Source organism: Oryzias latipes, chromosome 19 (assembly GCF_002234675.1).
Source record: "Oryzias latipes chromosome 19, ASM223467v1".
Lineage (NCBI taxonomy): Eukaryota > Metazoa > Chordata > Actinopteri > Beloniformes > Adrianichthyidae > Oryzias > Oryzias latipes.
Window position 1 is genome coordinate 7,575,451 of NC_019877.2, and position 13,367 is coordinate 7,588,817.

Genomic DNA, 13,367 nt, shown 5'->3' on the forward strand with positions numbered 1-13,367 from the left:
TAGCAAAACGGGAATCTCGGACTACGGAGGGATTCCCACGAACAACGCGGAAGGAGGGCCGTGAAAACAGCAGGGGATTTTTCACATTTTTTTAACTCCGTTTAGTAGTTAAACCACCCTTTGGCCCCCTCTTCTGTCCTGTAGGAACTTCAAATAAATAAAGAACAAGACAAAAAAAAGTTTTAAAAAATTAAAAAAATGATCAAAAAATAAAGTTTTCAACTCAACTACTAATTGTTGGTTTTTACATTTATTTCCATGTTGCGTCGGATGCAGTCAGTGCTCATTCTGTGGGTTTTCGATGCATCTTCTGAGCTGTTGAGATGTTTTTTTTGTTTGTTTTTTTACATTTCAGTTACTGCAGGAGAGGATTTCATTTAAAGCTCACAAGAATTTGCGTTTATTTCCCGTCGACAAAGTGAAGTCATTACCTCTGAGGGCCGTGTTTACATGAGCTTCTTATTGCCATTAGTTTGAATTTGTTCTGTGGAACATCAACGCTTGCTCACTCCAGAACGGGCACTAGGGGGACCCCTGTGCACGCCGTCCTCTTGGCCTTCATCGTGTGGCGCAGTGTCCTTGTTATGGCAGAAGTGACAATGGGTTAGTGGGTCAGCAGTTCTCTCTTCCAGCACACTTTGCGGCTCAGTGACAGCCCTCCAGATGGACGCGCTACAGAATGCGTCAGCCCGGCCTAGATTCTCCTCAGCCGGACAAACCTGACTCTGGGAGCAGGTCATTGTGACAGGGCGTACAGCTGCTCGCCACAACGCTCCAGTCGGTCCCGGTACTCCAGGTTGCAGTAGTTGCCTTCAGGAACCCCTTTGGTGCCATAGAGGAGACCCCAGCAGCAGGCAGCAATCACTGCGGTGCTGTCACTGTCACCTGAGCAGAAAAGGTAGAGATATTATCACAACTTTTACTTAAAAATCTTAATAGGCCTGCAGAATAGATAGCAAATCTATCACAATATCAAGTGGTGCAATATTCTTATCGCAAAAGATGGCGAAAATCGCAATAAATGGTTACTTTAACCCTTGTGCTGTCTAAGATGACCCCACCCTTACATTGTCACGTTCTCCCTACCATGACAAAGGTGGATAAAGGTGGAAAGATTTCATGTAATCCATGGACACCAGTGAGGTTCACAAATCATTGAAGAAAAAAGGTTCAGAGCACTGTCTAGTGGGTCTAGATGACCCAACTCCCAATGTATAAGTGCCTAAGATAGCACAAGGGTTATTAAAGGAATGGATGTTTTTGGTTATTTTACTATTTGCTCATGTATTGCAAGTTATAAAGTCATCGCAATATTGATCACTAATGTTCCGAGTTTTCATCACATCATGCAGCCTTACTTCAGATGGATGCAGAGATCTGGTTTCATAGGTACTAGCATTAAAGATAATTTATTTTAGTTTTGTTTCTTCATATCAGAGTTTAACAGTTTGATATCCAAGAAATGATAGAGGTATTAACTCTATAAAATTTTGTTTGTTAGCTTAAAGACCCACTCTGATCATCTTTTGATCCATGTTAAGTGTTCCCAGTGGTCTTGTAATTATGTCGTTTTTAGCTAAAATCTAAAATGTCTTTTTCTAGGACAGCTTCTGCAGAGTGGCAGGAGTTCATTAGAAATTTGCCTGAGTTCTGGGCGGGACTGTTGGTCGTGGAGCAACCCAGCCCCCCCTTCCCGTTCCTGAGAGCTCTCTGTTTAAGTGGAGCAGGGAGCTCGTGTCCCAGCCATTATAATGGCAATTTTTCATTTGCTCCTGATTCACAACAATTTGAATCAAGGAAATACTCAGAAATGTGATTTTTAAGCTTAATTTTCTTAATACGTATCCTCCATGAGAAAACGCCACAAGAACATGTTAAAAACACAATTTTCATGGGAGTGGGTCTTTTAATGGACAGACTAGGCGGTGGGATTTAAAAATCAAAACCCACATAATTCTGAATGATTACACATCTTTGCATGGATATAGACATTATAAGACTAGATTCCTGTACATGCAACCATAAATAACTAAAGAGAAATGCTGCACTTTAAATAAATAAAAGTCTCCTTCATAAGAACTAGTTTCTAACTTATTAAAGTATGGCACCAAATGACTTCAATGTTATGATGTGCAAAAGCTTCAGGGCTCCTGTTATAAGAAATATGTTAACCCCCCCCCCCCAGGACACATTTTAATTAAAAGCGTAGTTGGCTAAAAGTTTGATTAAAGCTGACATTAGTATGCCAACTGCACACTTCCTTGATGGAGCCACTAACCTCCATGAAAGGCGGCTCTGCTCATCAGCTCCTCCCAGTCTGGACCTGCTCCCAACAGGGCGTCCAGCGCTATCATCGGGGCGTCGTGGCCACTCCGTCCGGCCCAGCCGGACAAACTGAAGCTCTTGTAGGCCTCGTCCCTCTCTGCCGGACCGTACGCGGGGGGCCAGATGACAGGTCCCACTCCGTTAGAGATACCCCTCGTGTCCAGGTACCTGGCATCCCAACAAAAACATGTGAATTGAAAGAAATAGATGTATGGACTTAGGATACAGAGACTGGTGTGGCTGATGTTTCTGCCAGTGGAGATTACAAGATGTTATCTGAAGCACACAAAGGATTTACATTAACCTGACACACTTGCATTCCAGCAGGACAGATGTTTGTGATCTTAACTGGATAGACAAGTAATCGATTACTCCATTAATCCAGGGGGGCTGTAGTGTAGAATACAAACTATGCTGCTGGAGTGAACCTGAGCTGCAGCCTGTCACTACAATGTCACATTGCCATGCAGTAACCTTGCAGCTCACAGAGGTTCTTGCAGGCTGTTGATGATGCACGCCTAAATTTGGCTGCAGCACGACACAATAGCAAATCCCTGTTTCAGCAGCTCGTACCACTGCCACTTGTCACAAAAGTATCCCCAGTCCCTCTCCGTCTCCTCCACGGCAAACTCCCGGCCCTGCACAAACACTTTGGCTATGGGACAGGCCTCGTTGATCAGCCCCAGACCCCAGGTGGTGATTGGCCTGCGCTGGACGGCGTAGGCGGTGAAAAGAGCCGATGCTACAGCTCCCAGAAAGCCGGTGGGGTGAGGATGGGTCATCCTGCCCGTCTCCACAGCAACGGCCACTAATGAGAGCAGCTGGTCCGGTCTCGGGTACCTGTTATGAATAAACCCAAAAAAAAAGTTTTCAAACATCTCTATTCTTACTAAAATTGAAAGAAAGCACTGATTTAAAGACCCTCTCCAATGAAAACTGTGTTTCTGACATTCCTCTTGTGGTATTTTTCTGGTAATGGGGCACATATTTTAAGAAAACTGTACAGCTGGATAGCTCCGATATTGCTCAGCATTTTTTGTTGCTCTGGTAATGTTAGGTCGTGGGTGTAAGCTAGCAGCAAAGCGTGTAAACAGAGAGCTCTCAGCAACAGGGAGCGGGGTGGCACCGCGGCAATAATCCGGCCCACAAGTACGAGGCAAATTTCTAGTGAGCTACTGCAGAAACGATGTCCTCGACAACAACACAGATCCTTTGATTTGGGCTAAAAACAGCACAATCATAATTAGAAGACCACTGGGAAGGCTTTTAAAATAGATCCAATGACGACTGAAGTGGGTCTTTAATCTCTTTCTCAAAAATATCTGTCACAAGTTGTACTTTTGTTCCATTATGCAGTCATTTAGTTTCAGAAATGCCAAGACAGATTAGACTTTAATCCCCTGCTCATGGCCATTAATATTACTAGGTCCTTTTTTAAAGTCTCATTTCATAGCTGGAACATTCTCATCTTAAAATATGACGAGGCACTTTTTAACCACCTCTGATATTTAATTAGATCCCATTTCTGACTAAAACAAAAACCCAAATCTTTTAGAATAAAAGTTTTGGACATCCTATAAAAAAACGATCTGTAGTTTTTACTTCAGGCCGATGCACATGGACCTCATCGCTGCTCCACAGCCGGTCCCCTCAGGGTTGTACGGTACTCTGAAGCCCCCTTCTTCTCCAGGCTTTAGCTGGGAAACACCTAAGAGAGTGAAGGACATCTCTGCAGCGGTCGTCAACAAATTGGGTGTGTATCCGAAACTACGCACTACTCCCTAACCTCTAAAAAGACTATATAGTGCGGGACCATCCAGTGCCCTGGGTTAGGTCCTTTAGAAATAAATAAATAAATGATAATAACAATGATGATGATTGCAATTTGGACACATGCTCACTCCTTTTCTTTTTTTCAGAGCAAATATAATAATAATAATAATAATGGATTAGATTTATCTGCGCTTTTCAAGTCACTCAAAGGGCTTACATTGTGTCCATTATTCATTCATTCCTCATTCATACTTGGTGATGGTAGATACTGTTGTAGCCACAGCTGCCCTGGGGCAGACTGACAGAGGCGTGGCTGCCAGTTCGCGCCTACGGCCCCTCTGACCATCACCGGTACCATTCATGCACATCCACACACCAGTGGAGGCAAGGAGGGTGAAGTGTCTTGCCCAAGGACACAACGACAGTTGGCTGGTGGGAGCGGGGATCGAACCGCCAACCCTTCAATCATTGGACAACCCGCTCAACCGCCTGAACCACTACCACCCATTTGCCAAAAAGTAAAAACCTACAAAAAAATAAGAACATGTTGCAAAGACTATTTATGAATCCACTGTGTTCTGATGATGAAACTTATTTTAAAAAAAACTTTAATTCATTCCTTTTTAAATGATACATCATTCAAACACAATGGATTGTGGTCTATATTTACCAAACTAGTGAGCATTGAGGAACATTAGTTTTTCATCAAGACTTCTGGGACGTTTGCAGGGCACTTTTTTTTGGAATTGTAGATGCGAACACCCGGACAAAATGGCAAACGCCCTTTATAGCACACTAAGTACTGAGTAGTGAGGTCATTTGAACACAATGGTGATGATTTCATTAAAAAAAATGTACCCAGAATGCTGGAAGGCCCTGGTTTCCTCCCGTCCATGTCTTTCATTCCCTCCACGTAGCGCGCAGCCACCTCATGCAGGAGCTCCTCGCCTGTCTTCCCTACAATGAGAACAACGTGTTCGAACAGGAGACTAAAGACGAGAGCAAAAGCTGCTTGTTTGCTTCATCACACTAAAGGTCAAGTTGAATTTCCCACTTTCTTCTTGCACTTGAGCGAAGCTATAATAGATCAGCAAATCAAGCCAAGACTGTAAATTAGAATTAACCTTTAGCTGGAGCGTTTAAAGAGAAGCATGTGAACTGTTAGGTCGAATCGATCTAATCAAATCTTTATTTTAAAAAAACAAAACAAGCTAAAACAAGGAGTCACTGAGTTTTTTGTTGTTGTTTCGGTCTCCACCTGTTGCCAGTCCTTCAGCCGTCGCAAGATGCAGAACTGTATCGTCGCTCACCGGCCAATCAGGAAGCTCGACCTTGATGCTCTTCAGACCACCGAGTTCCTGCAGCTCCTGAAAGAGGAGGCTAGAGCTTCTAAACAGCGTTCAAAGTTTGGTTCCTCCTCTGTATGATCAGCTGTGTTGCAGCTCTGACCTGGTGAATTGCTGGTCCAGACTCGTTGTACTCCCACAGCTGATTCTTGTAGCCCAGAGCATCACCGGCACCGCTCAGCAGCATGGCAGCCTTGTAGTGCTCCACTGAAGCATTTCTGCTTGGTCTGATAGAAGTAGCTTTAGTGGGTATCAGAATCTTAAAAAAATCTATAAGATACAATGCTGATGGTGGTGATAATTGTTTTCCCAAAAAAAAAAAGCCTTATTTTAATTAAAAAACAAAATTGATAAACAAATTGGAGCAATGCATCCCTGTGAACTGAGATAATAGCAAAAACTAAGGGGCAAAATTCAGAAGTCTTATCAAAAATGTAATCAAGCTGAGAAGGGATAACCTTAAGTCCGAATTCTCTTCACTCCTGAGGTGTTGCATACGTTTTATTGTCTGCAAAATATCTTGTATAAAAGAAAAATATATATTTTATAATAAATTAAACATGATAACAGCTAATGATTTATTTACCTTGGAAATATACAACATGTAAGGAAGTGGCCAATGTGTGGTTATTACATTTTTGTTTAGGACCCCTTTTTTCCCCTTTCTTTCCTTACTTGTTTGTAATACTTTAAAATTCCAAATTTATGGTATAAAATGGCTTATTTGACCCATAACTGATCTGAATCATGCTTGAATTGATTTCTAAGAAGAAGTTTGTGAACTTTGAGGAAAGACACTTCTTTAAACGATCAGCTGATATATCTTGACCTCTGCAAGCAAATCTACTTAAAAACAGCTTTTATTTTGAAAATGCATTGATCGAAGAACAGCTGTTGTGTTGGTTTATGTGTGTCATCTTAATGCAACATACGGGGAAGTTCCTTAAGACATGAACTCGCGTTTCATTTAGGAATAACTGCGCTAAAATGTTGCATGAAAAACTTGGTTCTAAACGCCCAAAGCCTCACCGGTCCATCGCAGCGCCTCTTTTCCGGGGATCAGTCGTCGCTTCGCGGACACTCTCTGCAGGAGACACCGAGGCTCGTCCCTGTTGGTCAGACTAGGCCTAGCCCGTGCTCAGCTCAGGATAGACCTGCAGAAAACAGAACCGCGTCCAGCGGTAACAGGACAGACCGGAACCAGGATCCAGCAACAGACTGACCGAGAACCTGCAGGACTGACGTCAGCGAGCAGCTGAAGTTTACGCGTCTGACTGAAGGAACGACAACAAAATGTCAAGAGTTTTCTGTTACAGCAGTTTCATCAACCATTCACACCCCCACATTCTCAGTCCCTTTATTGATCGTCCCTGTTGTCACATGTTGTTTTTTACCGGTCTTTGCATATTTTTAGACAAAACAAATGCTCTGCAGTGATTTTAAAAGATTATTTCATTATTAATGTACTGATCTTAAAACCCCCCTCCAATGAAAACCACAGTTGTGGAACATGTTCTTGTGCATTTTTCTGACACATATGAAGAAAATTTCATCTTAAAATTGCATCTCTGAGGACCGTGTTTCTTTTGGTCAAATCATTGTGAATCAGAAGCAGACAAAACATGTTTGAAAAAGCTTGCAGCAGTGATGTAAAAGCTAAAATAAGCATTCCACAGGCTCCCTGCTCCACTCCATTCCAATGCATCCACTTGTAGACAAATAGATCTGTTAATGTCTTTGTTTTTCCTTATCCGGATTAAAACTGTACGCCTGGAAAGCTGGATATTGTCTTATTTTATTATTATTATTTTTGCAACGGTATTGTTTCGTTGAGGGTGTGAGGGGCTGTAATCTAGTGGGATAGAGTGTAAACAAAGTGATGATGGGAAATGAGGGGACGGTTACTTGGCGCCAAGAGTTTAACCCACAACTCAGATGAATTTCTAATAGACTCTTGCCACTCTGAAGAAACTGTGTCCTTGAAAACAACACAGATTTTTTTTAATTCTGGCTAAAAACGACACAATGCCTGTAAATAAAATTAAAAAAAAGATCCAACTTTCATACATAGATAATCTTCATTGTCATTGACACTGGTCTGTGCAACACTCAAACACCAAGACAACAACTTGCTATGATAGAAAACATGAAAAAAATTATAAATAATACCTAAAAATATACAAAAATTGCCTCCTTCACTCATTAAAAACAGGAAATTTTAAGTTATTGCTAGATACATGGCTCATAAAAAAGCAAGATACACAATAATGAGTGGTAAAATTGTTGAAAGCAGAGATCAATTAATCATAAATATTAAAAGAAAATCCAAAGTAGCAAACAGAATTAAGTAGCCAAAAAGGTAAAAGAAAAGAAAAACTTACTTTTTAGGTTTGTTCTAAGTAAACGAGTGGAAATTAGGTCTATACCTTTGTTATATTGACAATAATTTACTTTTTTGTAACATTGATTTTTCAGCCTAAAAAGAGGAGAGCTGTAACAGCAGGACACAACAATAAGAGAAATTAAATGGAATGTAAAAAATTACATTAAAAATAACATTTTGCATTAATTAAATTGATCTACATTAGCTTTTCATTATGAATGTGTTTCTGTTTCATTGCATTTTCTGTAAATTGACATTGACAGGTTATGTTAGATGCATGAATAAACACAAAGTTTAAGATATCAAGCAAAACAAATTAGAATGTCACTGTATATGTTTAACCCTTGTGCTATCTCAGATGACCCCACCCTTACATTGACGTCTTATTCCTAACATGACAAAGGTGGATAAAGGTGGAAAGATTTCATGTATTCCATGGACACCAGTGAGGTTCACTAATCATTGAAGAAAAAAGGTTCAGAGCACTGTCTAGTGGGTCTAGATGACCCAACTTTAAAGTGCCTAGGATAGCACAAGGGTTAAGGCTGCCTCTGTAAAGCATTAGGAAGTTTTGACAGGTTTAAAAAAAAGAATTAGCATAACACTAAAGATATGGAAACTGAAGATAATTTGTTTTTGATGAGCATATTTGTTTAAACTAAAAATGTAGTAGGAAAAAGGGATTTGGTTGACAACAATCTGCATATCTTACAATTTGAAAATCATGCATGCATTACTAAATGCTCTGTACACGCTGTTTACAAACTGCATTAGGCTTCAGTTAGGATTTGCATCTTTGTTCTCACATTTCTTCCCGTCTTAGAGCTAAAATCTCAGTAAAGTCTGTTGCTCCAGAAAAAAAAAAAGTTGTTGTTTGTGAGCATATATAACACATCCACGAGCGAAACACGGCACAGACAACCACACAAAAACATCCTTCAGGGACCAGTGTTGCATTAAATTATACTAAAATCAAGTCTTTTCTTTTTAAATCTTTCTCAACATGTCAGATGGAGCTTGCAGGGCCTCTGAGCTGCCCCGAAGCTTTTTCCTGCCACAGGGTGGCACAGTTTTACTGCAGCACTGACTCCATCCCAGCCTTGATGGCTGGTGGTGGCAGGTGGTGCTTAATGATGCCAGACAGCGTTTCCTTGTGGCTCGTCCACGATGTTTGTCCTCACTGCCAGGTAGTTATCATTAGATGGGGAGGAAAGACTGAGGATGTGAGGTATCACGAGAGAAACAGCCTGGAGGCTCTTTGCCACATGTGATGCCCCAACATTTCAAAAAACAAAGAAGTAATAAATACAGTAAGAGGCGCATCGTGGGGATCTGTGTGATTATGTGATTGAGATGAAAACTTTTTCACTTTAGTGTTGAATGAAAAGACTCACAGCAGGAAAGGTCTCCCCTGTCTGCTTATGCCTTTTGTCCAGATGCAAGAGCTGATATATTACCAAAAAAACAGCATATAAATATATGGAAAACAAATATGAACATGTGCTGTCCCTGCTTCTTTTATTATAATTGCTTAATTACCCTTTTGCCATGGACACAAGCTGCTTTTCTTGCTTATTTTTAAACTTTTTTTTTTACACAGTGTTGATTTATGCATATTGTCCTAAAAGAAAATGTGAATAAATTAATCCTTTTTTTTCTTTTTTTGCTCATGAATGGGTTTTATTTTTGCAACGACAGCCCATTATTTTGCCGTGGCCAAACCATGAAGCTTCAAAGACATCCCCAACTTGCCACTGCTAATTAACCAGCCAGAGACACTGCTCCTCCTGTGATTACAATGTTTTTTTTTTTTTATAAACTACCCCCCCCCCGTTGCTTAGTTGAGCTCCAGTGAGCAGCTCTTGTCTCTCCATGGGGGTCGCTCATTTTGTTCTGCTTGGCGACAAGCTGAAGGTACAGTCAGCTAGACTAAGCCTGACAAACCAGCTCCTAGGTTACCTTGTAGGGATGAGAAATGGAGTTAAAATCCCCCCAGGAGTCGGACTGAAGAGCTGTGTCACGACAGCAAACAGAGAACAACCTTTTAAATCTAAAACAGATCCATCTGACCTGCTCATAATAGCATTTTAGGAGGCAGACATTTCTATATCCTGTATTAACTTTATTATAATGTTGACAGGATACCCTTATTACATTTTTAAAGTTTCAAGTTTCGTGTGTTGGAGTGTTTCAAATGACTGCTCCCCTTTCCTTCGGATGAATCTATACACCCAGAGTTTTTCAGGAGATTTTTTTTTTCTTGGTGTGTGAAATGAAATTGCATCACTTTATTTTGAAAAATTGATGTAAAATAGGGTGAAAGATTGTGTTGAACTGAGGAAAAAAGGGGAGGAATTCAATTAAAACCTGAAACTTTTCGTTGAGTTGCTATCCAAAGCTCTTCATGAGGGGCCCTGCAACGGACTGGCGGCCTCTTCAGGGTGTGGCCCCGCCTTCGCCCAACAGTAGCTGGGTGGGCTCCCCCTGGACCCCAAAAGGGATTCGACGGGTTCAGAAAATGCATGGATGGCTCTTCACGAGGTCATTGAAGGCACCATTAAGACCAACATCTTCCTCACAAAACGTTCTGTCTTGGCAGGAATGGCATACCTATAACAACGAGACAAAGTACAAATTTGGTCATCTTTAAAAGACCATTGAGACTAAAAAAAATCTCAAATGTCTAATCACATATGACCAGGAATCAGAATATGTTATTTCTAAACAGACACGTATTTTAAAATAATATATTTTGTTTTGTTTAATACTGTATTTCTATTTGTGTTTTGTATCTTGTTTTTTTTAACTTCTGTTTTATTTTCTTGCTTTATAAAAAAGTTGAATTTGAATGTGTAATCTCTTACTCATAAAATCTTTTATGTCTTCAAAAGCACTAACCTGCCAGGGGAATGCAGATGGAAATTAGCCAAGGGCCAAAATCTGGCATATTTATTTGTTTTTCAATATTCATTAATGTGCAATGTCCCTTTCTTAATAAATAGATAAATATTTGACAGCAGAAATGTAACTGATGAAAAAAACAGAGTACCCTCGCTACTGCAGTTACTGTAGATATTCTTTTTAAAAATTATATTGTTCAAAGCTTAATATGAAAGAAATTGGCTTCATGTAAACATTTTAAGTTTGACACACAGTTTTTTTTCCCAATTTACTGCTTTTTTGGTGTATTTTTACAATTTAGGTTTGCAAAACAGGTTGCTTTGAATGTTTTCCCCTCTTTTTGCAACCTGATATCCTTATGTTTTTAGTGCTGTTTTCTATTTTGAAAGGGAAATTGGAGCAAAACATTTAGCATCTATATACATTAGAAGCTGAATCTAAATGCTTGGGCAGTAAGTCTAAGGGAGATGCAGGCATCCTTTTCATTGTGTAGGTGTAACCCTTGTGCTATCCTAGGCACTTTAACATTGGAGGTGGGGTCATCTAGACCCACTAGACAGTGCTCTGAACCTTTTTTCTTCAATGATTTGTGATCCTCACTGGTGTCCATGGATTACATGAAATCTTTCCACCTTTATCCACCTTCGTCATGGTAGGGAGAACACGTCAAAGTAAGGGTGGGGTCATCTAAGATAGCACAAGGGTTAAAAGTGCTGAATGATTTGTTGGTCTCCAAACATGGATCTGCTTTAACAGACTTTTGTGCTAAACTCCCTCTGGGGTAAATCCCACCGTGTTGTCGGGGAAGTCCATGGTTATGGCTGGGGTGTACATGCAGCCTGGTTGGATTGCCCCGAGTCAAGGGAAGAACAAAAAGTATCTGCACTGGACAGAAACAGTTGACTTCATTTGACTTTTATTTACAGTTCATTGTGATTATGCGATGGATATTTTTGTAACACCAATACCTGTGCTTGCAAATGTGTGTTGCTGATTTACTCCTTCTTTTAGAGCAATGGTTTAGCCCAATCCTGGTTCAATGGAGAGATTAGAGGGGTTCTTTTCTTCTTGCATTTTGCTTTCTGTGTGAAGCTGTGAGAAGAACACGAGTACCGGTACTAATAATTACAGCTGCATGCTGGTTTGAGCCTCTTTTCCTGATGTTCACCATCCTGGATAAAGTAAATCAAATCAAACTTTATTTGTAAAGCACTTGTATGTATCTCATAGAGCTAAAACAGTTTTCAATTAACAAACCAAAAGCAAAAACAAAAAGATCTTGACACAAATTGTTAAATGCTTACAGTAAGGATAAAAAAAAAATCAAAGAAAGGATTTTTTGTCATCTAAACCTTACACGAGTCATTAAAAATGTTGTTTAATGACCCAAAAAGCAGATTCTTGAATTATTTTTTATCAACATCTGATCTAAAAGAGCCAAGTGTGGTTTCCCAGATTTCTTTTAGCCAATACTGACTTTACGGCTCTTAAATATCTCTTAATTGTATATTTTATTTTTAACTAATCAAAAAATGACCCTTTAACACATTAATTAAAACAACAAAATACCCTAAAATAAACCCATTTCAATCCTCACTCCTGATGGGGACAGATCGGCTTTAAAAATGAAAAGTTCCTCCTGTTGAATACAAATATTTTGCCCGAGAAAGATGGATTTCACTCCCTCATGTCTTTCTTTTTTACTGTCACAAGGAAATCCAATAAAAAAAGGGGAAAGAGGATATACCTCGATTTAATTTCCTGCTGTTCTGTCTGTCCCCAAACATCCAGACGCCTCTGGAAAATCTGCTCATGTCAGACGAGACAAAAATGTTGCCTGTCTGCTCCGGTGGCAGCTGCAGAGCTGAAGCCTTCATCAGAGCTTCAGTGTGATCAACTGTTTTCACGTCTTCTATCTGAGAGTTTCTCCTTAAAAAAACAACTCTGACAATCTTGTCAACCCACTCACCCCCATACAGCCCACATCGGGCCACAATACCCCAGTGTTAGCTGGGGAGTTGCACCGTTGCCTAGCAACTGGCTGATGGATATTTACCACCATTTGTATGAGTGCTATAGTGTTTATTGGTGAAAGTGTACAAAAGCATGTTTTTGTGTTGAAGCCCTGGATTGTATAGGGTGTGGAATAGACTACATTTATTACAGTGTCTGGACCTAAACTTTCACCTTAATTTAAAAAGAAATTGTTTCAAGTTTTACTCAGGAAATCAGACTTTCCTCAAAACAAATGTCCAAACTGCAAGCACACTGAAATGTGCGATTGTTTGCTTTCAAAATCATAGCAACGCATACATTATTAATGTGAAATGTAAAAAAAAACAGGAGAAAGTGTTTTCTGCTGGTCCTCTGAGGACTCCATCAGACTTATCTCAGACCAGCTTGAGCACATGGCTCCAACAAAGTAGAGTTTTTCTACCAAATGCTTATGAATTAGCAAGTATTATTGGCTGCTTCACAGCAATAAATTCAGCCAGCAATATCATTTAATGCCACAAACTCGCAAACGAGATGTTTAACGCAGCCCAGACATCAGTGTGGTGACATTTGAGCTGCAGTCAGAATCCTGCATCTGTTCATTCCAGATGTCTCCACTGAGGAAAAGAAGGAGAAAACAGGTG

At 40.2% G+C, this 13,367-nt stretch overlaps 1 protein-coding gene and 1 long non-coding RNA gene across 3 annotated transcripts; both read right to left on the reverse strand.

Annotated features, from left to right (window-relative positions):
• Positions 1-237: 237 nt before the first annotated feature.
• On the reverse strand, positions 238-6,805 carry adprh (ADP-ribosylarginine hydrolase). Of its 2 annotated transcripts, none has more exons than XM_020712096.2 (8): positions 6,474-6,805; positions 5,548-5,662; positions 5,357-5,465; positions 4,957-5,055; positions 3,928-4,033; positions 2,899-3,165; positions 2,279-2,493; positions 238-885 (listed from the first exon to the last, which is right to left on the reverse strand). In XM_020712096.2, the coding sequence occupies exons 1-8, from the start codon at positions 6,479-6,481 to the stop codon at positions 737-739; spliced, it is 1,068 nt and encodes a 355-aa protein (XP_020567755.1). In that variant the 5' UTR covers positions 6,482-6,805; the 3' UTR covers positions 238-736. The 2 variants fall into 2 exon arrangements, with proteins under 2 accessions (XP_020567755.1, XP_004080352.1); XM_004080304.4 differs by having other exon boundaries at positions 5,548-5,671; positions 6,474-6,802.
• A 2,680-nt stretch (positions 6,806-9,485) lies between these two features.
• LOC111946426 lies at positions 9,486-11,615 on the reverse strand. Its single transcript, XR_002872148.1, has 2 exons — positions 11,521-11,615; positions 9,486-10,437 (listed from the first exon to the last, which is right to left on the reverse strand). It is a non-coding gene; the product is annotated as an uncharacterized LOC111946426 (long non-coding RNA).
• Between the last annotated feature and the right edge of the window lie 1,752 nt (positions 11,616-13,367).